The sequence below is a fragment of the Haliotis cracherodii genome, unplaced genomic scaffold (genome assembly GCF_022045235.1).
Source record: "Haliotis cracherodii isolate W230 unplaced genomic scaffold, xgHalCrac1.p SCAF_17, whole genome shotgun sequence".
Lineage (NCBI taxonomy): Eukaryota > Metazoa > Mollusca > Gastropoda > Lepetellida > Haliotidae > Haliotis > Haliotis cracherodii.
This window is the reverse complement of record NW_027266272.1, coordinates 12,124,040-12,150,682: the sequence shown is the minus strand read 5'-3', so window position 1 is coordinate 12,150,682 and position 26,643 is coordinate 12,124,040. Positions and strand designations below refer to the sequence as shown.

At 41.5% G+C, this 26,643-nt stretch overlaps 1 protein-coding gene across 1 annotated transcript in view; it reads left to right on the top strand.

Annotated features, from left to right (window-relative positions):
• LOC139464898 (116 kDa U5 small nuclear ribonucleoprotein component-like) overlaps window positions 1-26,643 on the top strand; it is a 35,800-nt gene that overhangs the window by 5,988 nt on the left and 3,169 nt on the right. Inside the window, exons 6-25 of the mRNA XM_071246476.1 lie at window positions 1,506-1,571; window positions 3,184-3,219; window positions 4,520-4,610; window positions 5,806-5,888; window positions 7,009-7,175; window positions 8,946-9,073; window positions 9,581-9,644; window positions 10,226-10,316; window positions 12,588-12,723; window positions 13,484-13,611; window positions 15,296-15,489; window positions 17,956-18,067; window positions 18,550-18,690; window positions 19,729-19,822; window positions 21,060-21,150; window positions 22,323-22,536; window positions 22,976-23,063; window positions 24,158-24,276; window positions 24,590-24,684; window positions 25,920-26,073. Coding sequence (XP_071102577.1) covers window positions 1,506-1,571; window positions 3,184-3,219; window positions 4,520-4,610; window positions 5,806-5,888; window positions 7,009-7,175; window positions 8,946-9,073; window positions 9,581-9,644; window positions 10,226-10,316; window positions 12,588-12,723; window positions 13,484-13,611; window positions 15,296-15,489; window positions 17,956-18,067; window positions 18,550-18,690; window positions 19,729-19,822; window positions 21,060-21,150; window positions 22,323-22,536; window positions 22,976-23,063; window positions 24,158-24,276; window positions 24,590-24,684; window positions 25,920-26,073 — 2,292 coding nt within the window. The remainder of the gene's footprint in view (window positions 1-1,505; window positions 1,572-3,183; window positions 3,220-4,519; window positions 4,611-5,805; window positions 5,889-7,008; window positions 7,176-8,945; window positions 9,074-9,580; window positions 9,645-10,225; window positions 10,317-12,587; window positions 12,724-13,483; window positions 13,612-15,295; window positions 15,490-17,955; window positions 18,068-18,549; window positions 18,691-19,728; window positions 19,823-21,059; window positions 21,151-22,322; window positions 22,537-22,975; window positions 23,064-24,157; window positions 24,277-24,589; window positions 24,685-25,919; window positions 26,074-26,643) is intronic.

The window sequence follows — 26,643 nt, the reverse complement described above, 5'->3', positions numbered from 1 at the left end:
CTGGGAGCTGTTTATGCTCTTGTAATCTGGGAGCTGTGTATGCCCTTGAAGTCTGGGAGCTGTTTATTCTCTTCTAGTCTGGGAGCTGTTTATTCTCTTCTAGCCTGGGAGCTGTTTATGCTCTTGTAATCTGGGAGCTGTGTATGCCCTTGAAGTCTGGGAGCTGTTTATTCTCTTCTAGTCTGGGAGCTGTTTATTCTCCTCTAGCCTGGGAGCTGTTTATGCTCTTGTAATCTGGGAGCTGTGTATGCCCTTGAAGTCTGGGAGCTGTTTATGCTCTTCTAGTCTGGGAGCTGTTTATTCTCCTCTAGCCTGGGAGCTGTTTATGCTCTTGTAATCTGGGAGCTGTGTATGCCCTTGAAGTCTGGGAGCTGTTTATTCTCTTCTAGTCTGGGAGCTGTTTATTCTCTTCTAGTCTGGGAGCTGTTTATTCTCCTCTAGCCTGGGAGCTGTTTATGCTCTTGTAATCTGGGAGCTGTGTATGCCCTTGAAGTCTGGGAGCTGTTTATGCTCTTCTAGTCTGGGAGCTGTTTATTCTCTTCTAGCCTGGGAGCTGTTTATGCTCTTGTAATCTGGGAGCTGTTTATGCCCTTGAAGTCTGGGAGCTGTTTATTCTCTTCTAGTCTGGGAGCTGTTTATTCTCCTCTAGCCTGGGAGCTGTTTATGCTCTTGTAATCTGGGAGCTGTGTATGCCCTTGAAGTCTGGGAGCTGTTTATGCTCTTCTAGTCTGGGAGCTGTTTATTCTCTTCTAGTCTGGGAGCTGTTTATTCTCCTCTAGCCTGGGAGCTGTTTATGCTCTTGTAATCTGGGAGCTGTGTATGCCCTTGAAGTCTGGGAGCTGTTTATGCTCTTCTAGTCTGGGAGCTGTTTATTCTCTTCTAGCCTGGGAGCTGTTTATGCTCTTGTAATCTGGGAGCTATGTATGCTCTTGTAGTCCGGGAGTTACTAGTGCCCTTGAAGTCTGGGAATTTCTTACGTTCTTCTCGTCTGGGAGTTGTTTGTGCTCAATGGTTCTAAGAATCTCTGGGGTGGTCGGGTAGCCTAGTGTTTAAAGCGTTCGCTTGTCACGCCGAAGACCCGGGTTCGATTCCCGACATGGGTACAAAGTGTGAAGCCCATTTCTGGTGTCCCCCGCCGTAATATTGCTGGAATATTGCTAAAAGCGGCGTAAAACCATACTCACTCACTCACTCACTCTAAGAATCTCTTGTTTCCTTGTCTTCTCAAAAATAATTCCAGTTTTTACCATTTATTTGTGATTTTAAAAGTTTAAAAATAAAATTGAAAAGACTATAACATGCTATAATTTGTATTCTGAATATTACTTCAAATTTGTTTCAATTATCTGTTCACATATGGTACAGACTGAATAGAAAATGTTCCATATAATTCTTACAGTACTTACGTATCGGTTTGACTGCTCAAACACTGTGTTGTATGTGCATGTATATATAAGTTGTCATGAAGGATTGTGTGTGGTAATGTGATGCCTTCCTGTCTCCAGACATCCTTCGTCGACTGCCTGCTGGAGCAGACTCACCCCAACATCCAGGGCCGAGCAGACAAGGATGTAAGTTGTTCCGCACCTTTAGGCCACTCTGTGTTATATACTTGGTGTTTACCAATCCACTGACTCCCAAAATTTGAAATGTGATTTTGTTTAATTCTATAAAATGAAAGACTGTGGCTTTTATGTTCAGCCGACCAGAAATAAGTAAAATGTTTAAAAAACCTCATCTACTGTTGCTATAATGTTATATAAATAATTTATGTAAGATACTATTATTTATAACTGTTGAAAATTCATCTTCAAAACTTCATAACATGCCAAATTATGACGAATCCCTATTCCCCCTGACCCCATTTTTTATTTGACCTTTGTACCTAACATTTGGAGAAAATTATTATTTTAAAATAGACTTTTTGTAATTCTACTAACCTGGATTCTTTGGCCAAAAGGGACGGTCGGGTAGCCTAGTGGTTAAAGCGTTCGCTCGTCATGCCGAAGACCCGGGTTCGATTCCCGACATGGGTACAATGTGTGAAGCCCATTTCTGGTGTCCCCCGCCGTGATATTGCTGTAACATGCTAAAAGCGGCGTAAAACCGTACTCACTCACTCACTCACTCTTTGGCCAAAAATCTCTAGCAAGTTGTGCAGAGTTGTGTCCCTTTGCTGTGCAAGGATCTGCTGACTTGTCTAGATTATGATCCTTGATCTGTCACCATCTGCCCCTGATCTCCATGCTGAAAGCACTAGTGTAACTTAAGGCTTTCATCTCACAATAGCCTCAGCTAGCACTATAAATCAGCATCAGTCCAGACTAGTACAAGCAGCCACACAAACACACACACGTACATGCACGTCGCTATATAAGTGCAATAATCTTGGACCCGACGTTAAACCCCATTTCACCTCACCTCATCTCACAATATCACATCACGATATATACCTGAAATATTGTTCAAATGGGTGGGAAGCCCACACCCTGACTCACTCTTGCTGTATTGTCTTGAGTCGTGTGAAGATTCCAGGGTAGAATAGGTCTTCAGCAACCCATGCTTGTCATCAGAGGCGACAATGCTTGATGAAAGAGGCGACTAACGAGATCAGGTGGTCAGGCTCTCTCACTTGGTTGATGCATGTCATTGTATCCCAATTGTGTGGATTGATGCTCTGATGTCAGTCACTGGATTGTCCGATCCAGACTCAATTATTTACAGACCGCCATCGTATAGCTGGAATATTGCTGAGTGCAGTGTTAAAGAACAGACATGTTGTCTTGAATGGTATCATTCAGTGTTTGTTTGTTTAATGCCGCAATCAGCAATATTAAAGCTGTAGATATGGTGGTGGTCTGTAAAAGATTGAGTTTAGACCAAACAACCAAGTGATCGGAATCCTGAACATCGATCTACAAAATTGGGATACGATGACATGCATCAACCTAGTCAGCGAGTCTGACCACCCGATCCCGTGAGTCGCCTCTTACGACAAGCATGGGTTGCTTGAGACCTACTCTGACCCAGATCTTCACGGGTATGATGGCATGTCATAGAAACTGATGCATCATATCACCTCTATCCTGAATCTTTGCGGGGGACTTTTCAGTGTAGAAGCAAGTTAGCTGCACCTGAGGTGAAGCAGGACTTCGAACTGAGCCATGTCTTTCTCTGTTCCAGATGCGATACACTGACACTCTCTTCACAGAACAGGAGGTATGGATTATGCATTTATAATTTAAATCACTAGTTGTCAGTTTATTTGTTAATATTATTCTTAATGTATGGATCCGTGGGCCCTAAACATCAGCAATGTGGAACAATGTTAACATTCCCGAGTTTCTGTCACTCTATGTTATTGACACTTTTGAAATTCTGTTTCTTGGTCTACTGTTACGATTCATTTACAATAACAAGAAGCGTTACGTGAAGGGTCCTGGAGAATCTGTAATAAATCAGGGGGTCCCAGACATGACACGGGGTGTTAGGATGACAAGTGTACAGACAGCAGATGGACTACTAAGTATGTGTGACCCATGAAGATCCGGGGTAGAATAGGTCTTCAGCAACCCATGCTTGCCGTAAAAGGCGACTATGCTTGTCGTAAGAGGTGACTAACGGGATCGGGTTGTCAGGCACACTGACTTGGTGGATGTACGTCATTGTATCCCCATTGCGTGGATCGATGCTCATCATATTAATCACTGGATTGTCTGGTCCAGACTCGATTATTTACAGACCGCCGTCATATAGCTCGAATATTCCCGAATGCAGCGTTAAACAGCAAACAAACAAACAAACAAACAAACAAAGCATGTGTGGTGTTTTCCTTTTTTTTTATTGTAGATGACAATTGCCTAGTAATGTAGGGATTGAGTAAAGAAAATCTGACATGCACTGTTCAAACATTTATAGCATTTCTTATGAGGCCAGAAATGACTGGTATACCTTCGTATGAAAGTGATTTACCGCTGCCTGTCTTTGTTGACACAAATATGTCTTTTTCATCTTTTAAACCCGCCAACTATTGCCTGTGTTTTTGTGTCAGGTGAAATCGCGAATGTTTTCGTTATCTGATCGACTAGGTCGTCGCCTATGGTAGTTGCCATCTTTGTGAGGTTATACGAGATAAGAACAGCGACCTGATTGGCTATCACGTTTTCATAACAAGGGGCACAACTCGTGATCTACGCAAGGTTGGGCCAAGAAAAGTGGCCATGATGAGGCAAGGGCAGAAACTAGGCTTTGATATAAGCTTGTGGACATGCTTGCCTCAGGATGATAAAATATCCAGAAGGACTTAATTTGAGTTTTGTGGCCATTTTGCCAAATATTACCAAAATTTGATATTCATTTTCAAAGTGTATAAGTATATATTATCTTGTCAACCAACATTCATACACATTATGAATGTATTTAGAAGTCAGATGAACATGATGAAGACATGAAACTTTTAGAGAGAATAATTTCTGTAATTTTGTACAATGCTGTAAACAAGATATGTTTATATTGTCAGCGGGGTGTGAGCATCAAGTCAACGCCCATCACCGTGGTGATGCAGGACACAAAGAACAAGTCCTACCTCATCAACGTCTTCGATGCTCCAGGTGTGTATAGCTACCATCAGTGTAGTGAACTTGTTACCTGGGTGAGCTCGCGTTTCTATGACAACAGAAGTGGTGGCAACAGTGGAGGCGGATAATTCAGTGATCATTTTCGGATATTTAGGTTGCTCCCAATTGATCTAGCTTTTAAGAGTTAGCGTTTGTTTTAAAGGATTAACATGAATTGTTTTGAAGAGTGAAAGAATTATATTTTTCCACTTGACAGATGTAAATATCATCAACGAATAGAATGTTAAGTAATAGATTTTAGTTCTTGTTGAGTGTATTTGGAGGTCAATAATGGGAGGTGTGGGGATCAGTATTAGGAGGAGTGGGGGTCAGTATTTGGAGGTGTGGTTGATCAGTATTGGGAGATGTGGGGGTCAATAATGGGAGGTGTGGGGATCAGAATTGGGAGGAGTGGGGTCAGCATTGGGAGGTGTGGGGTCAGTATTGGGAGGTATGCAGGTCAGTATTGGGAGGTGTGGGGGTCAGTTTTGGGAGGTACAGGATTCAGTATTGGGAGGTGTGGGGGGTCAGTTTTGGGAGGTACAGGATTCAGTATTGGGAGGTGTGGGGGTCAGTTTTGGGAGGTACAGGATTCAGTATTGGGACATGTGGGGGTCAGTTTTGGGAGGTACAGGATTCAGTATTGGGAGGTATGCAGGCCAGTATTGGGAGGTGTGGGGGTCAGTATTGGGAGGTACGGGGGTCAGTATTGGGAGGTGTGGGGGGTCAGTATTGGGAGGTACCGGGGTCAGTATTGGGAGGTACAGGGGTCAGTATTGGGAGGTGGGGGTCCATATTGCAAAGTGTGGGGGTCAGATATGGAAGGTACGGGGGTCAGTATTGGGAGGTGTGGGGGTCAGTATTGGGAGTCAGTATTGGGAGGTACGGGGGTCAGTATTGGGAGGTAAAGGGGTCAGTATTGGGAGTCAGTATTTGGAGGTGTGGGGGTCAGTATTGGGAGGTGTGGGGGTTAGTATTGGGAGGTACGGGGGTCAGTATTGGGAGGTACAGGGGTCAGTATTGGGAGGTACAGGAGTCAGTATTGGGAGGTGGGGGTCAGTATTGGGAGGTGTGGTGTCAGTATTGGGAGGCAGGAGGGAGGGGGTGCAGTAACTATTAGGGGTGTGAACATTGTGAAGCGAGGATAGAGTTGTCAGAGTTGGTGACATTTCTCCATTGTTTCCTTCAGGCCATGTGAACTTCTCCGATGAGGCTACTGCGGCAATGAGGCTGAGTGATGGTGTCTGCATTTTTGTCGACGCTGCTGAAGGAGTGAGTTGATGTCGCTGTAAACCATGGTTACTGTTCAGATCATTATTTTAAAAAACACCTTGTCATCCAAACACATTTCCCAGATAGCAATGACAAATTGCCAAGATCTGGTGCAATTCTCTTTTACTGCATCCCATGAAAGATGACAACATGTCATTTACTTCTTTGTATATCCTTGATGACAACATGTCATTTACTTCTTTGTATATCCTTGATGGCAACATGTCATTTACTTCTTTGTATATCCTTGATGGCAACATGTCATTTACTTCTTTGTATATCCTTGAACCAGCTGTCATGAAAATGTATTTTCCAAGATACTGGTGATGACAACATGTCATTTACTTCTTTGTATATCCTTGAACCAGCTATCATGAAAATGTATGTTCCAAGATTCTGGTGATGACAACATGTCATTTACTTCTTTGTATATCCTTGAACCAGCTATCATGAAAATGTATTTTCCAAGATTCTGGTGATGACAACATGTCATTTACTTCTTTGTATATCCTTGAACCAGCTATCATGAAAATGTATTTTCCAAGATTCTGGTGATGACAACATGTCATTTACTTCTTTGTATATCCTTGAACCAGCTATCATGAAAATGTATTTTCCAAGATTCTGGTGATGACAACATGTCATTTACTTCTTTGTATATCCTTGTAAATGTATTTTCCAAGATTCTGGTGATGACAAGGGCCCTGTTCCACTAAACGATCTTGGCTCAAAGGTGATCGTAACTCCCATACTTTAACACAGACTTAAGGCAATCCCAAGTACTTCATGCTTGCTGCCCTGGGCCCACTTGCGCAAAGCAATCTTAGCGCTAAGATGAGGGTTACTTCCATACTTTAACATAGGCTAACAATGGTCTTAGCGCGAACATTGCTTTGTGCAAAAGGGCCTTGATGTGTTTACTTGTGTGTAGACCATTATAAGATTATTTGTATGTTGAAGTGGTATCACTCTTGCAAAGGTTTAGAGTAAGAATGTCCTGAAGAGTCTTTTTAAAGGAAAATTGGGTCTTGAAGTTGTGACCAGGCCTTTTACTCGGAATGCTTGGTAACTTAAGGATTGAATGAACCCTATGATTGAAGAGTCTGTATCCCATCCGCAGGTGATGTTGAATACCGAACGTCTTATCAAGCACGCACTCCATGAGAAACTAGCCATCACCATCTGCATCAACAAGATCGACCGCCTCATCCTTGAGCTGAAGCTGCCCCCGACCGACGCCTACTACAAGTTGCGCAACATCCTGGACGAGATCAACGGTGTCATCAGGTGGGGAAAATAGGAGAACCCTCTTAAAGGAGGCCTCAGAGTAGGGGTATTTGTAGTCAGGGTTGCAGATCAATTCATTTCATTGGACTGATTGTCATCCAAACTGTCCTTTTTGTTTCAATTTTGGTAATGATATTTGTTTGTATGTTTGTTGTTTTAACACCACACTTAGCAATTCAAATATTCAAGCTATATGACACTTGTCTGGAAATAATCGAGTCTGGACCAGACAATCCAGTTATTGACATCATGAGCATCGATCTACACAATTGGGATACGATGACATGCATCAACCAAGTCAGCAAGCCTGACGTACCAGATCCCATTAGTCGCCTCTTACGACAAGCATGGGTTGCTGAAGACCTATTCTCTAGCCAGATCTTTAGGTAATGATATGGAAGACCGTTGACTCTGGGTAGGAGTATAGGTCCCCAGCAACCTATGGTGGTCGCTAGAGGTAACTTAATGGATCGATCGGTCAGGCACTGAGACTTGGCTGATTCTATGTCATGGTACCCTGATGGTGTGGATCGATGCTCACGATATCAACCACTGGGTTGTCTGGTCTGGCCGTCATATACCTGGAATACTGCAGAGTGCAGCAAACAAAAAACTTTCCTATTGACATACAGTAAACTATGTTTATAACAAACACTCTTATAACAAACTGGCGGATATAACGAACTGTTCTTTGTCCCGACCATTTGCGATATAATTTGTCATGTAATGTCAATGGATATAACGAACACGCTCATAACGCAATAACGGATATAGCGAACTTGTCTTGTGGTCCCGTGTTTACTCGGTCAACAATAATGTGTAAGTGTATAACGAACTGTTAACCCGTGAGCTGAGCTCCTTACGTGTCACCAATCTGCCTATAAAGATATCCCCAGCCAAGCGCTGGGGTTCAAAGCGTCAATAAACAATTGAAGGCAATTGATTTACTCTTATGTACTGACACCTTGTGCTCAAATTACACCCTCAATTAACAATAGTAACACAGTGATTGAAGTGGATATATTCTGTACATGTACAGTGCACACTTTTGTTTATCGAGTAACATGATGTCACGTGACTTGATAAAAGATGTCTGACTGTCTAAAAATGTATAACAAATGACGGATATAACGAACTAAAATTAGTGGTCCCTTTGAGTGCATTATAACCATAATAGAAGTGTGTGGATAGAGAATCTCACCCTTAATCATTAATTTTTCAATTAAAGAAGCTTAACTCTAAGATATCTTTTGATGTCAAATACGTAAACACAAATTGCTTATGCTGCAACCCTTAGGCTGGCCAAGTGTTGATATATTGTATATATATCGCATATGGGTACATCACACCTTATCTTACCTTATGTTAGAATACCAGCTTCTAATTGGTTAAGGAGCGGGCAGTTACTTTACATTTAGCCCGTTCACAGATGGGGTACATATTTCATGCAGCACACCGAGAAATCAATCGGAACACGCCTTGGGTAACTTGCTTATCTTGTTGTTTATCCGAATGCATTTGGTAAAAGGAATTAACTTGGTTCGTTTGCATTGTCTGCACGAGTTTTGCTAACTCGAAACTGAACTTTGAAACTGCGGACATATTTTCCAGACCTTTATGAATTAGTGTTGGTAAGAAAAATTCATTGTCAATGGCATATGGTGTGATGTACCCTGTGTGTGAGCCTGACGGCTCGGGGCACCTTATCTGTACATAGGGGAAACCTGTCCCTTTTGGTAACCAATCAAACAAGCTGTTGTCTCCCTGCAGCATGTACTCGGAGGAGGAGGATGGGCTGATGATCTCGCCGCTGCTAGGCAACGTCAGCTTCGCCAGCTCCTACTACCGCTTCTGTTTCACACTCAAGTCCTTCGGCAAGATCTACGCCGACACGTACGGTAGGTTACTAGTCCCTGACCATTCTTGTTTGTGCATGACCCTGTGGTCGATATTTACACAACTCAAGAGTGTCCCTATCCCTACAGTTCTGCCTTTTGCGTCACATTTTTATAAATATTATCGATAGATGACTGAAGAACTCTTCAATCAGCAAGTGCAGATTCCAGAACGTTCACATGCTTGTTGTGACAACTGGCTGATGAGGATTGAGTGGTTGGTTGCAATCTTAAAATTGGCTGATTGTTTATCAATGTGCACCAACGATTAACCACTGGTTCACCTGCAGCAGACGGTCTATTGCATGCCATTGTGATCTATAAGTGGCCACGCCACGGCACGGCACGCCACACCAGAACACACCAGAACACACCAGAACACACCTTACACCACGCAACGCCACGCCACGCCACGCCACGCCACACCACACCTGTGTGCGTGCAATAACCTTCAGCGTGACACATTATACCCCATTTCATCTGACTATATTTGTACGCTCTGTGTTCCAGGTGGCATCAATGAGAAGGAGTTTGCTCGAAGACTCTGGGGAGACATTTATTTCAACAGTAAAACGTAAGTCATGAAACTCCCTCCACTGATCGGATGTAGTTCATTAGAAGGACCAGTACAGACACACACGTCCATTTTGTTTACAAACATTTCTTCATGGGAAAAGTATTGGTATGTTTGAAAAAGGGCTATTGAAAACACAGCTGTGAGTGATAATGAAATATATCCAATGCTTATTTTCATTCAAGTATGACAAAAATCTTGTTTGAATATCAGATTGGAGAATTTCTAAACTTAAAATGTGGTGCAGCTCTGTCACTATGCCTATCAACCAGTAAAGATCCAGGGTAGAATAGGTCTTCAGCAACCCATGCTTGCCTTAAGAGGCGACTGCTTGTCATAAAAGGCCACTAATGTGATGGAGTGGTCAGGCTCGCTGACTTGGTTGATACATGTCATCAATCCCAATTACGTAGATCGATACTTATGATATCAATCACTGGATTGTCTGGTCCAGACTTGATTATTTACATACCGCCTTCATATCGCTGAAATATTTCCAAGTCTGGTGTTAAACATCAAACAAACAAACAAACTATGCCTGTCATCTTCATGGAGACAACCTGTCTGATTTGTTAACTCAGGAGGAAGTTCACAAAGAAGCCAGCCCACAACACGTCCCAGAGAAGCTTCGTGGAGTTCATCCTCGAACCCCTGTACAAGATATTTGCCCAGGTAGGGAAGAATAATCAATGAGTTTATTCCTTGTTTGATAGGCATTACTTAGAAGTTGGCGGTTGACAAGATAGACACAATTTTATGGATAACAACTTCTTTAATACTGTAAAAAGCGACGTTTCGGTATAGATTCTTATACCGTTGTCAAGCAAGACTGAATGAGGGACATAGTGCAGAATATATATAGCAAGTGGAGGATTAACAGTAGAGGATTAGCAGTAACAACAAGGGCATACATGGGTGGGATAACATAGGTAGGTGTGACAATTAAGGGATTATGCTATCACAACACGATGGGCAGAAAACACATAGCTAGAAGCCAATAGGGGCATGAAGCCAATAAACAGGTGATTATTGTTTGATGAGTTCAAAATCCTCGCCAACAACCTCCATGATTTCACCAAAAGAAAACTAACAGAAGCAGTCCACATTCGCCGCCACAAGCCACCAATCAACAGAGATCAAGGCTACTATGAACTCATCAAACAATAATCACCTGTTTATTGGCTTCATGCCCCATTGGCTTCTAGCTATGTGTTTTCTGTTTTCTGTCGTGTTGTGATAGCATCATCCCTTAGTTGTCACACCTACCTATGTTATCCCATGTTATGTTAGTGAGAATCTAAACAAGGCTCTCACTCTAGAAGCAATACTAAACCCACAAAATAAACTAGAAAACTTCAAGGCCTTAGGCGTATTCTTAATCAAAACGGAACTAATAAAACGCATCTAAAACCATAATAACCTACCAAATCAAAATCACATAAACAAACAATCATCCACCATACCCAGCTCCCTTAGTTCTGCTCCCCAACCCCATCGGCATCTATTCCAAATCTCAAAATTCCCAAATTCTATATAAGCAACACCTAAAGCCCCCTCTTGGGTTGCACAGACCACCTTCGCCCCTTTCGGAAACACATTAAATGGCCTGGCCGGGCCCGTGTGCGAAATACGCATCAGTCGGAAAGCGCATGCTAAATCTCCAAAGTAAGTAAGTAAGTAAGTACCCTCATTCAGTCTTGCTTGACAACGGTATAAGGATCTATACCGAAACGTCGCTTTTTACAGTATTAAAGAAGTTGTTATCCATAAAATTGTGTCTATCGAGTTTATTCCTTGTCAGTAAATATGTCTTATTTTAGCTACAAGCCTTGTTACAAAATGGCCGCTTTGCAGTCTGGCAGATTTGTATCAATGATTGAAGTCATATCATACCATTTGCGTGCAACTGCGCTCACAAAAGAGGTTTTGAACAGATTTAAGTAGAAAGAGTAGTATAGGTAATTTTTTATTGCTCCTACACCTTTCCAATATCCTCGTGGGCTGTAGTAAATTTTATTCATTATTGATTAATATTGATGTTTCGTTTAATACAACTCATGACTATCGTTGAATCGCATAGTCATTTTGGCATAAAAAATGCCACCTGTAGTAGCAGTATAGGTATATAAATCCAGCTCCAGTGGGGTTGCAGCAGAACCCCTATTACCTATACTACTGAAAGTTTAAATGAATGTACTTGGGGGATATAGAGATTATTTACTGTGTCGTAATTATACTGATGGAAACAAATAAGGGAACAACGAAAAATATACTACTCAAAAGAAGTTAAGGGTCACCTAATTCTTTCATATTACAATAGTTAATCTCTCTTATGCCATGACAGATTAACATTACCAATATGAAAGAATCGGGTGATTCTTAACTTCTTTTGAGTAGTCTATTAGGGAAATAAGCTTTTGCTGTCAGTACAATTGAAATAGCTCATACAAATTCAACACGTCAGAATCAAATGTTGAGATGTGTTTGTGTGCATTGTTGTGATAGACACGGCTGGGAACCCATGATAGCATATCGTTTTACTGTGTCTAAAACTAACTTTATCCATTTCCATCAGTGTGTTGATTAGGATTATTAATTTTATTTGATGGGCCTTTGCACAAAATGACAGGCCATGATATGACAGAAATACTCTTCCCACGACTTTGGAAATTACTCTATTCTTATTCAATGTTATTAGTTAATGACGATTATGAAATCCCTAAAAATGTGATTGACACAACTGTTTGTTTTTTTTACGTTTGCATCACTGCACATGAAATTACAAATTCAATTTAATGCAATAAAATCTACCGGAAGCATGACTCTACACTGAGAACACAGAATGCTTATCTCCCCATTAAACCCAGCTCAGTAATCACCATCACATTTGTCTACTGTGTGATGATGTCCTTGACGCATGTATACATGTTTGCCTGTGGACAGATTGTCGGGGACGTCGATGAGTGTCTGCCGCGGGTGTGTGACGAGCTCGGCATCCATCTGACAAAGGAGGAGCAGAAACTGAACATCAAACCGCTGATGAGGCTGATTGGGCGCCGCTTCTTTGGGGACTTCACAGGTACAGGATGACAGTTGAATGTGGAGGACTAAGTGTGGATTCATAGATGGGCTAGGCACTGGTTTCACCAGACTGTCTGCATTCATAGATGGGCTAAACACTGGTTTCACCAGACTAAATCTGGATTCATAGATGGGCTAAACACTGGTTTCACCAGACTAAGTCTGGATTCATAGATGGGCTAGGCACTGGTTTCAGCAAAATCTGGATTCATAGATGGGCTAAACACTGGTTTCACCAGACTAAGTCTGGATTCATAAGTGTGCAAGGCACTGGTTTCAGCAAAGTTTGGATTCATAGATGGGCTAGGCACTGGTTTCACCAGACTAAGTCTGGATTCATAAGTGTGCAAGGCACTGGTTTCAGCAAAGTTTGGATTCATTCATGAACTAGGCACTGGTTTCAGCAAAATCTGGATTCATAAGTGTGCTAGGCACTGGATTCAGCAAAGTTGGGATTCATAGATGGGCTAGGCACTGGATTCAGCAAAGTTGGGATTCATAGATGGGCTAGGCACTGGTTTCAGCAAAGTTGGGATTCATAGATGGGCTAGGCACTGGTTTCTGAAGACTATGTCAGGATGCACAGAAGAGCTAGGCACTGTTTAAATCATCCTTGTGACAGGGAATCTGTAATGGACAACTTTAGAAAACACGTAACAGGGAATCTGAGTTTGGAGCTTGATAGGAATTCTATAGCAGCTTACAAAGTCATTAAACTGAAACAAAAATGGCTATTGACATGTGACCGTTTGTTCCAGGGTTTGTGGATATGTGTGTGGAGCACATCCACTCCCCCGTCAAGAACGCAAAGAGTAAAATCGAACACATCTACACCGGCCCGGCCGACTCCGAGCTGGCAGAGGATATGACCCACTGTGACCCGGATGTAAGCAGGCTTTACCTTAGTCTAGTTCCTACATAGTCCCACCCACTAATAATAATGATAATAATAATAATAATAATAATAATGACCCAGATGTAAGCAGGCTTTACCTTAGTCTAGTTCCAACATAGTCCCACCCACTAATAATAATAATAATAATAATATTAATGATAATACAAATACTACTACTACTAATAATAATAATAATGATAATAATAATATGTGCATTTATAATACACCAAATTCCATTCACCAAGTGAATGCTCATAGCGCTTCACTATTATTACCCCACTCAGTGGATCAGTGTGCCATCAGTTTTCATTCTCAGCTCCCTGGGGAGTATACAGTGACAAACGCCAATGATGTTTAAGTGTGTGGCCCCTTATTATGGCATGATGGTTTGACAGCTTCCCATGCAAACAGTTACTCATAATTAGTGCATCAAGATAAGTATCATATAAAGAGTGTATCGCCCTAGTGTTTATACGTATGTCCTGTATATCTGTGTATCCTGTATTTAAGAAATGAATGACGAGTGGGACTTGTTTATCATACAATAATATACTGCAGGGAGAATAAACCATGAGGGGCGCAATAGTGTTTTATTGTTCGATAACCAACGACCACAAGTCGTTTATTTCTTCTCTAAGATATCAATATTATGCATAACCTCTTAAAGGATGATGATGAAATGTACCAGCTTTAAAAATATTTACCCCAATTTTAATAATGATGACTCACTCAATAGAATCCGACCTCGGCAAAGGTTGGTATTTCCCACATATTCTCACAATCTTCCTGTTGATTATCTGTTACTTTTCTCCCAATACCAATTGTCACATCTCTCCCGCTTTTGGATGCGATCATTTGGTCATTGCTTTTTATCTGTGGGGAACAACTCACCAGATACACCCCTCTCAAAAATAACGTCATCCAATATACGACGTCATCAAGTTGCGAGCACATATTTGAATCTCCAGTAATGCATCATGATAGAACAGTGTTTTATTGTGAAATAAACCAAGCTTCGTTCTTTAGTGTTCTTTGCTACTGTAAACAGGGATTTTTTTGCGACCGTTTAATTATTGCGAGTTTTGCGAACGAGACTCAATCGCAAAAATTAAAAACGCAAAAATAAGTATAAATAATACATACATACTTTATTCATTGCAACACGTCATCAAATGTTGAAATCATCAACCAGAACCACAAGTTACTCAATAAGTTAAAAACACAAATGAATGCAGAATGGTCACACAATACATCACAAATGACAGTGTAAACAGACCAATCAGTGTCACTGTTACCTCACACTAATCCTGCCTTCTTCCAACCTCGCTTGATTGCGTCAGTGTCCTTCGCAATTTTGTCCACAATTTTGTTTGCATTCAAACTCACAGTCATGACACTGAGTTTAGTCAATTATCGTATTTGATAATTGGTCGCAATCCCTTCCAGTCAACTTTCCGGCCAACTCAGATTAACTAGCTTCGGAGAGAAGCTGTCTATTGTTTGGTAATCGAGAGGTCATCTCAACACGGCAACTCGCAAAACGCAAAAATATCTCGTCGCAGTATTGTCTTTGGTGTGCTATTCGCAATATTTTAACGGCGCAGAAATAAAGCTGTTTACAGTATTTATCGTGTGGCTATCTTATCTATGCCAGTAACATGTGTCTACCCCTCAGGGCCCCCTGATGATCCACACCACAAAACTGTTCCCGACGTCAGATGGGACGAGCTTCCATGTGTTTGGTCGTGTGTTGAGTGGAACTCTCTACTCCAACCAGGAAGTGAGGATTCTTGGAGAGAACTACACACTGCAAGACGAGGAGGACTCGCGCTTCGGACAGGTCGGACGTCTGTGGATTGCTGAAGCAAGGTGAGATTTCAGATTAGGAACCTCCGTCGGGATTCCAGGTTAGAATTGGTCCCTAGCAACCTAGTCCGGTTGTTAGAGATGACTTAATGGATCATGTGAGCAGACTCAGTGAGTTGGTTGACAATATCAATCACAATATCAATCACTCAAATCTATGGTCCAGACTCGATTATGTACAGGCTCATAGAGCGGTGGGGTAGCCTAGTGGTCCAAGCGTTCGCTCTTCACACTTGAAGGCATGGGTTCAATTCCCCACATGGGTATGATATGTGAAGCCCTTTTCTGGTGTCACCTGCCGTGATGTTGCTTGAATATTGCTAAAGGTGCATAAAGCCATACTCACTCACTCACACTCGTCACGATATGGCTGAAATATTGCTGATGTGACTCACTCACTCACTCACTCACTCACTCACTCACTCACTCACTCACTCACTCAATACATGCTGAAGTCATATAGCTGGAATATTGATGACTGCGTCATTAAATAAACACTCAGAGACCAGGAACAGGAACTGTAACAAGCAGAGAAAGTGGTTCCCCAGAATCTGCTACCTGTAAACTGCATTGCAGAATTTGTCTGCAGATCTTTGAACATTGTGATAAAAATAGCTTGTTGGAATGTTACCGTTCCCAATGAAAAGCCCAGATTAACATGATGTAGAATTCCAAATGTAGTTGTCGCAGAGTAGCGTTACCTGAGTAACAGGCCATGAATAGCTGCAAAGTTGCTGATGTGACTTTAAGCAATTATCACTCAGTCCTGGGTAATAGTCTTTCAGTGGATTTGAAATGTATACTAGTACTGGTGAAAAGTTTATACTAGCTATGCTGGATGTAATAAGTCAGCTGAGAAGTAGGTAGGAAGTGCTTGATGTTATTTTGGTTTTATGCATTTAACCAGCTGGAACCAAACAACAATCAACAAAAATAATAAATGTATAAAGTGTTTGAATGTCATTTAGATATGATACACAAAAGAGAGAGAATTTATAGATGTCAACTTCTTTATTATGAGGAACACAACTTTTCAGATAATATGCTTCCTCCTTCATCATTTGAATAAATGCTGCGATGCAGAGGGTAGATATGTGCATGTAGAAGTAATAAGATAACAAAGATGGAAAGTTAACAAGATGAGCCAACAGTTAATTAGCGTTGATTGGTGTTTAGCGATGGACAAATGGAAGCTAGGGATTGATTAAACACTCGTTGGTAATAAGCGATGGACAAATGGAAGCCAGGGATTGATAAGCACTCATTGGTAATAAGCGATGGACAAATGGAAGCTAGGGATTGATAAGCACTCATTGGTAAGAAGCGATGGACAAATGGAAGCTAGGGATTGATAAGCACTCATTGGTAATAAGCGATGGACAAATGGAAGCTAGGGATTGATAAGCACTCATTGGTAATAAGCGATGGACAAATGGAAGCTAGGGATTGATAAGCACTCATTGGTAATAAGCGATGGACAAATGGAAGCTAGGGATTGATAAGCACTCATTGGTAATAAGCGATGGACAAATGGAAGCTAGGGATTGATAAGCACTCGTTGGTAATAAGCAATGGACAAATGGAAGCCAGGGATTGATAAGCACTCGTTGGTAATAAGCAATGGACAAATGGAAGCTAGGGATTGATAAGCACTCATTGGTAATGAGCAATGGACAAATGGAAGCTAGGGATTGATAAGCACTGATTGGTAATAAGCAATGGACAAATGGAAGCTAGGGATTGATAAGCACTCATTGGTAATAAGCAATGGACAAATGGAGGCCAGCTGGATTAATTAATAGGGGCATAATACGACATTAATGGCATAGAAAGATGGTATCTCAGATTAGTTACCAAGTTATTTTTTATCGAGTGTATAGGTGGGTCGGGGAACATTGTACATGCTTGTATGCATGAGATTAATGTTTTTGATCATCCAAAACTGGCTCCCACAGGAGATATCGCTTGGATGAGATCAAGCGATATCTACACTGTAGATATCGCTGCAATGAAATTACATCACAATGCTTTGCAGACCATTGTGACATCACTGGTTACCATGACGTCACAATCAAATGACATCACTAATAGCTCTGCTACTGAAGCTGTTAGCAGTACTTTTTACACTGAAGACACAGCTAATTACTGTATACAAATTGAAAAAGTTGGAAAAAAGATGTTGGATGATAAATAAAATCTCAACCTCGTGTCTTTTGACATCAAATATATCAACACTCGTTGATAAAAGTGGCAAAAATCCTCGGCAAGCCTCGGAATTTTTCCACTTTTATCAACTCGTGTTGATATATTTGATATTAAAAGACACTGAGGTGAGATTCTCTATATATACCCCGGTATGTGCAGAATTGTATTTGGCCTTTGGTCTATGTGGCAATAAACTATAGGAATGAAGTGTTAATGATTTAGCTTTACTTTGTGTTACGTTGTGTTACATTGTGTGTGCTGCAGGTATAAGGTAGAGGTGAACAGAGTCCCTGCTGGGAACTGGGTGCTGATAGAGGGCATTGACCAGCCCATCGTGAAGACCTCCACCATCACAGACACTTCCAGCAACGAGGAGGTAGGGCGTCCAGCCTTAAAAATCCATGTATTTTAGGACTAGTGTCAACTACATTCTACTCCTCAGAGTTTGTAGCTAGTCCCTCTTGAACAACAAAATTGCTTACAATTTTTACATCTCTTATTCAGTTCCAATTTGTAGCAAAATTGAAGCATTGAGAACTGGTTTAAAAGTTAAGCATTTAAATGCTATCAGTTAACGGGGACGACCGATGTTGGAGTTTCACTTGTCCTCACCACAAGTTAGTACTATCAACCCCAAATAAATTTCTTACATGGGTACAATTCTCAATTGTCTTTTTGGGGCGGTCGGGTAGCCTAGTGGTTAAAGCGTTCCCTCGTCTCGCTGAAGACCCGGGTTCGAATCCTGACATGGGTACAATGTGTGAAGCCCATTTCTGGTGTCCCCCGCCGTGATATTGCTGGAATATTGCTAAAAGCAGCGTAAAAGCAAACTCACTCACTCACTCAATTGTCTTTCAGGTGTATATATTCCGCCCCCTCAAGTTCAACACAAGCTCTGTCATCAAAATCGCAGTGGAGCCAGTGAATCCGTCCGAACTGCCTAAAATGTTGGATGGGTTGAGGAAGGTGAACAAGAGTTATCCCCTCCTGACCACCAAGGTAAGCCACTATCTGTCCTTCCTGTTCCATGTTTAAATGTGTATGATAGCACACTGTGTTCCTCAGATGACCAATTACATAACTGCTCACCAGCTCTCTGCCTATGGCACTGTGTCAGTGTAATACTGTACTATTGATGACGTTTAATGACATAGTGACCCAGCATGACTTGGTTGATTGAGTGTCATTGTACCCAGACTCGTTGCTCACAATATCAATCACTGAGTTGTCTGGTCCAGACTGCCAACATTACTTTATATTTGAACTCACTGAGGCCAGATAATACCTGAGTTATTCTCCCCATGAGGTATTGTTCCCTGTGGGGTTTACTGGGTTTGAATTGGTCCAAAGCAACTTACCTTGATGCGAATTAATGGATCCAGTGACTTGGTTGATTGCATAACAGCTTACCCCAATCACTGTCTACAATATCAATCACTGGATTGTCTGGTCCAGACTTGATTTATTATCCCCTGCCAACTTTCCCCCACCCAACAAAGTTGGCGGGGGATATAGAAACGGGCTCCATCCGTCCATACGTCCTTCCGTACGTACGTCACGTTTCGTTTCCGGAGCATAACTCAGAAACCGTTCAATATTTTTTCATGCAACTTTGCAGGTCTGACAAGTACATGCTGAACTGGTGCCTTTTGCTATTAAGAAATTTTAGAAAATTTTATTTTTTACGTTTCCATGGCAACAAACTCTTCTTTTATTTACAATTTCAATGACAAGTTCCACCTCGGTTAAAAAAGGTTATGGTTTGTTTAGATTTGATTATGTGATAAATTCTGCAACGGGGGCGGGGAATATAGCCACGTTAGTGGCAAACTCTTGTTATTTTGCGGGCAGCAGTCATATAGCTGGAATATTGCTGAGTGCAGCATTATACAACACACGCACACACACACGCACACGCACTCAAACACGCACACACATGAAGTTTTGTTGAAAAGACCTCGCCATGCATCAGGAAGTAAGCAATGATGATCCATAAGTGTTTCAGTAAATGTTCAATTGTCTGGACCTTGTTTGCAGGTTGAGGAGTCAGGCGAGCACATCATCCTCGGGACGGGGGAGCTGTACCTGGACTGTGTGATGCACGACCTCCGCAAGATGTACTCCGAGATAGGTCAGTACAGGACTCTTGAAGAAGCATTGGGCTTAGAAAACATTTCCAGTTCCTACATAGAAGGAATGCATAGATACATCCTCAGTTTGTTTTTGCCAAGTCTTAGTCCCTTTCCCAGTGTTTCGTCCCAGTACTCTTTAGGCAGGGAAAACAAATAAGTTTACTTCGCACTCACTTTGCACTTATAGAGCCATAGCCAGCCGGGGGAACAGTTGCCCCCCCCCCCGGAATTTTTATAGAAAACAGTTTTATTTGAATCAAGTTGGGGACAAGTGATTCTTGTACAAATATTTGCCACCTCCCTGTCAAAAAAAGTTAACTAAGGCCTTGACTTACAGTAAACTTATGACAAACTGATGGATATAACGAACTGGCTTTTTGGCCTTGGTAATTTGCTGTTTATATGCTGTATATATACTTAAATCAAACTACGGTTATAAAGAACTAAAGTTAGTGGTCCCTTTGAGTTTATTATAACTGTAGTTTACTGTAGTTTTGTTTAGTGTATGTTGCACTCTAATCTGTGTTGGAAGTTAACCATGGAAGTGAAGGGGTCCTTGGCTTCAAGTACAATTACAGCAAACCTGAAGGAGTGAGTGAGTTGGGTATAAGGCCGCTTTTAACAGCATTACATTTATATCACGGCGTGTCAGCTTAATGTCGGAGGAAAGCCCGAAGTGATGCAGGTCTCAGACATTTACCACTTCGGTGAAACCCACGAGCACGGGTATAGTGCTGACAAACCTAGAAACATATTCGGGGTGAACCGGGATTCGAACCAACAATCACAGTTTTCTGGTGTGTCCAAGGGACGCAACTCTGCACAGCGAATCACAGCGCCTTAGACGACTGGGCCACCTGTGCCCCCACAGCAAACCTGAAGGACCCAGGGTCCCCTTTAACTGTTACATGTGGGAAAGACGGGGTAGAATTGACTTTCAGCAACCTCTGCTTGCCATAAGAGCCGTCGGGATTGTGTGGTCAGATTTGTTTGATGCATGTCATTGTATCCCATTTGCCTAGATCGATGCTCATGATGTCAATCACTGGATTGTGTTGTCCAGACTCAATTATTATCAGACTGCCATCATAAAGCAGGAATATTGCTGAGCGCACGGTTAAACAACAAATTAAAACTTTAACCATGTGATTTATGAAAGGATATTGAAGCATGAGCATTTTAACAAAATGAGGGTGTAGTAAGTGTTGTCATTGAAGTTGCTGATTTGTTTCACAGACATCAAGGTGGCTGACCCAGTCGTGTCCTTCTGTGAGACGGTGGTGGAAACATCGTCACTCAAGTGCTTCGCTGAAACACCAAACAAGAAGTAAGCCAAAGGGTCACTAAAACAGAGCTACAGCTGAGCATGCTGAGCAGCGTATTTGCGTAAAATACCCCCTAAAAATATTCAAAACCCAATTACTTTCAAGTAACTTGCGTACAGAAATGCATGCATTAAATGAAAAACTCATATGTATAAAAACAGCTTGCGTAAATACCCATGAAACTTTTTCAGCATGCGTACAAAGGAAACACAATTATGAGCTAATTTAATTTCCTAGTCAAGCCTATATATATGTCGAACAGTTCTATACATCTATTTCATATATTTTTTTTAAATCTTAAAATGTTCACTAAATTTGGGGAAAAACCCAATAGAGTGATGACAAGATGAGTGAAAAAATATTGGTTACCCAATGAAAAATGTAATAACCCAATTGAAATAGAAACCCTAGAGTAAAAACTCAATTGCTCAAAAAGTTATCTGGAGCTCTGCTGAAAAGGATTTTACACCAGACCCTACAGGACCACGTGGCTGGCCTAACGGGTCGTAGTGTGTGCAGGCTTAGTAGACATCACTTGGGCACAGCTTCTGATATTCACTCTATCATTACATGGTCCATTTCTGATGTTACCTAATATGAAATAAAAAAGAATTTAAAATAAAGGGTCACTGAAAGCAACAAGTACAAATTCATCATGTGTTTAGATTACTGAACAGATACTTTTTCCTATTATTTTTTATGCAAAGTTGTTCTGTTATTTTATTGTTGCTGAGATTACTGTGGTAATCTGTTGTTCAGGTAAACAAAAATATATAAACAAATAAATATTACAGTACAACCTCAATAACCAGTGGGGATTCCGGGTTTTAATTGATCCCTAGCAACTTATGCTGGTCGTAAGAGGCAACTGACAGGATCAGGGGTCAGGCTCACTTACTTGGTTCCTACATATTTTTGTATCCCAGTTGTGTAGATGAATGCTCGTGATGTCAATCACTGGATTATCTGGTGGTCCAGACTTGATTATTTTCAGTCCACTGCCATATAGCTGGAATATTGAGAGTGTGGCATTAAACAACAAGCGAACAAACAAAATATGTAAATGGCATGTAAACGGAAGCATTTGTTTAATTTGAATGGCTTTTGATTTTGGGAGAGAGATAAATTCAGAAATTGAGTGAAAGCCCTGCTATATGAAGCTTGCGTTTGCTAGGAACAAGTTGACCATGATTGCGGAGCCCCTGGAGAAGGGTCTGGCGGAGGACATTGAGAACGAGGTGGTGCAGATCACATGGCCCAGGAAGAAGCTCGGAGAGTTCTTCCAGACCAAATACGACTGGGATTTGCTGGCTGCTCGATCTATCTGGGCCTTCGGACCTGACGCAATGGGACCCAACATCTTGGTGGACGATACTCTGCCATCCGAGGTTAGGGAATAGTTTGGTGAAGCGTTGCCACTTTATAGACTGTTATCAAATGAGAAATGAAGCCTTTCGTTGATCTTAACATGAAAATCTAGCAGTTATTCTTTGTTAATACTTATTCATCTGCTTTATCGTATCAGCTGCTTTCCTTTAGAAGCAATCAGATACTATATGTACTACACAAATGAAGTTAAGAACACTTGTTTTTTTGTCATATGACTAGTTAGTCATGGCTGGTATTGCAACACAGCCTTCCAATGGTGGAATGTTCTTCAACTTGTTTTGAGTTGAAAAGAATATCTGAACTGTATTGGAATAGGGTAACGTTATTAAGTTTGGATGGTGTGTCTTGTTTTATTGTTGTGGGATGTACAGGAGAAAACATCTCCAAGACAAGCTCTTTCTGTTTTCTCAACTAACACTATCTGTGTGATATTTTCAGGTTGACAAGTCAGTCCTGGGGTTGGTGAAGGACAGCATCGTGCAGGGATTCCAGTGGGCAACCAGAGAAGGACCGCTGTGTGATGAACGTACGTAGATGTCATCACAGATCACAACCAAATAACACGTTATACTACATGTCATGGTGCTATATTACCCATGTCATATTTCTGTATTACCTATGTCATGGTGCTATATTACCCATGTCATGGTGCTATATTACCCATGTCATTGTGCTTTATTACCCATGTCATATTGCTGTATTACCTATGTCATGGTGCTATATTACCCATGTCATATTGCTGTATTACCTATGTCATGGTGCTATATTACCCATGTCATATTGCTGTATTACCTATGTCATGGTGCTATATTACCCATGTCATGGGGCTTTGTTAACCATGTCATGGTGCTGTATTACCTATGGCATGGTGCTATATTACCCATGTCATATTGCTATGTTACCCATGTCATGGTGCTATATACCCATGTCATGGTGCTATATACCCATGTCATGGTGCTATATTACCCATGTCATATTGCTATATTACCCATGTCATGGTGCTTAATTACCCATGTCATGGTGCTATATTACCTATGCCATGGTGCTATATTACCCATGTCATGGTGCTTAATTACCCATGTCATGGTGCTATATTACCCCTGTCATGGTGCTATATACCCATGTCATGGTGCTATATTACCCCTGTCATATTGCTATATTACCCATGTCATGGTGCTATAATACCCATGTCATGGTGCTATAATACCCCTGTCATATTGCTATATTTCCTATGTCATGGTGCTATATTACCCATGTCATGGTGCTATGTACCCATGTCATGGTACTATATTACCCCTGTCATATTGCTATATTACCCATGTCATGGTGCTTAATTACCCATGTCATAGTGCTACATTACCTATGCCATGGTGCTATATTACCCATGTCATGGTGCTATATTACCCATGTCATGGTGCTTAACTACCCATGTCATGGTGCTATATTATCCATGTCACATTGCTGCTTTACCTGTGTCATATTGCTGTATTACCTATGTCATATTGCTGTATTTCCTGTCATGGTGCTATATTACATATGTCATATTGCTATATTTCCCATGTCACATGCTATATTTCCTGTCATGGTGCTATATTACCCATATGTTGACTCTTGTTTCAGCAATTCGTAACGTAAAGTTCAAGATCCTAGATGCCATGATTGCCGGGGAGCCGATACACCGAGGTGGCGGTCAGATCATCCCTACAGCCAGGAGAGTGGCCTACTCCGCCTTCCTCATGGTGAGTCAGTGTGCGGACCATTCAGTAACTCTATAATCCAACCTCTGTCTAAACCAGTAACTCTATAATCCAACCTCTGTCTATACCAGTATCTCTATAATCCAACCTTTTGAAACCAGTATCTCTATAATACATCACTGTCTAAACCAGTAACTCTATGATTCAACCTGGGGAAACAAGTATCTCTAAAATCCATCACTGTCTAAACCAGTATCTCTTTAATCCCTCACACTGCCTAAACCGGACAGCCAATATTCTTGTTACAGTATTGTGAAAGAATACGCTATGATCTCCCTATGTTTCTGATCGTCAGGCCACCCCACGTATGATGGAGCCCTACAACTTCGTGGAGGTGATGGCGCCAGCTGACTGTGTGTCTGCGGTCTACACAGTGCTGGCAAAGAGGAGGTAAGTTGCTTTTTGTTTCGTTACGCAGGACTAGCTTCAAAATCTAAGGACTAGTGAAACAAGGTTTCCACTTATCCTCTGGAATAGTTTTAAAAAGATTATGTCTGTTTAGCTTCTGGGTAATGTATATCCCATAGTTCCAGAGACAGTTTAGCCATGTGTAGCTGTGACACTGTCATTGCAGCTGAATGAAATATTTTCTCATTCCAAGTTATAAGTATGGTTGTTTCATTGCTGAGGCCATAATTAAGTTCTGGAGCAAAGAATTTTTTCCCAATTTGGTGTGTTGATGCGAAAAAGAGCGTGATACTCCTAATTTGCAACAGATTGCTGAAATCACTAATTAATCAGTCTCGTTGATCCGACCCAGTGATCAATGTACTCAGTGGTCATCTGCCCGCGAGTACACAGCCCTGTGTTTTGATGTGAGACGAGTTGCGAGTAGCTGCATATTTCAACGGCTGCAGAGATAAACTTGCTTAACAATAAACAATTACTGCTTTAAATATACAAAACAGGATTAATCACAAGCCTAGTTTACCTCAATCTCATTAAAATCGGATACAAGTTCTCGCTAACGCTGAGGACATCCCATTACAGGCCACGTCAGAAAGACCTTTCGCGAACTTTGACCGACCATGAAATTACTAACAGGAAGTCGACATTAGCCACTAAGAAAGCAGCTTTCTTAAGCATTGCGGCACTAGTTTCAAATTGGCGACTACCATTCCAGACTATGCTTTAAAAAGAATTTTGAATCAGTCATACAGTTCATAACAGTAGTTTTGTGTTAAACTTTAGAGGTTGCATGATTAGAAAACAGATTCCGCTAACAGTGTAACATGACAATAGGAATATTTCTTTTCCCTTTTTTGATTGTTTGCTGGTGTAGTTCTCCAATTTTCTATCACGAACGTTGATACTACTTAATTTCGTTTATCCAACATACTCATACCAATGAGATGACATTAGGTAATCAGTGGTTCTACATTTTCATGATTAGAAAACAGATTCCGCTAACAGTGTAACACAACAATATGACTATTTCCTTATTCCTTTTTTTATTACAACATGTTTGAATCGTTATGTATCGTAAAATGGTATAGTTGTCCAATTTTCGATCACGAAGGTTGATACTACCTAATTTCGTTTATACGACATACTCGTTAATCCGACATAATCATATGCAACCAACAATATGGGATTAATGGGACTTGACTGAACTTTTATTCCAGGGGTCATGTGACCCAGGATGCTCCTGTGCCTGGCTCCCCACTGTACACGATCAAGGCTTTCCTGCCCGCCATCGACTCGTTTGGGTTTGAGACCGATCTGAGAACACACACACAGGGCCAGGCCTTTTGTCTCTCGGTCTTCCACCACTGGCAGGTAAGGCAACTCCTCTTATCAAATCAGCAGAGGGAATGTGGATGCTTAGGAACTTCATCAGGGTCAGACAACATAGGATGGCATCACTGGAGCCAAAATAGTAGGGATGTCACTGGGGATAGCCAAAATAGTGGGGACATCACTGGGGATAGCCAAAATAGCAGGGATGTCACTGGGGATAGCCAAAATAGCAGGGATGTCACTGGGGATAGTCAAAATAGTGGGGATGTCAGTGGGGATAGCCAAAATAGTGGGGACGTCAATGGGGATAGCCAAAATAGTGGGGACATCACTGGGGATAGCCAAAATAGCAGGGATGTCACTGGGGATAGTCAAAATAGTGGGGACGTCACTGGGGGTAGTCAAAATAGTGGGAATGCACTAGGGATAGGCAAAATAGCAGGGTCATCATTGGGGGTAGCCAAAATAGCGGGGATGCACTGGGGATAGGCAAAATAGCAGGGTCATCATTGGGGGTAGCCAAAATAGCGGGGACATCACTGGGGGTAACGAAAATAGCGGGGACATCACTGGGGATCGTAGTCAAAATAGTGGGGACGTCACTGGGAA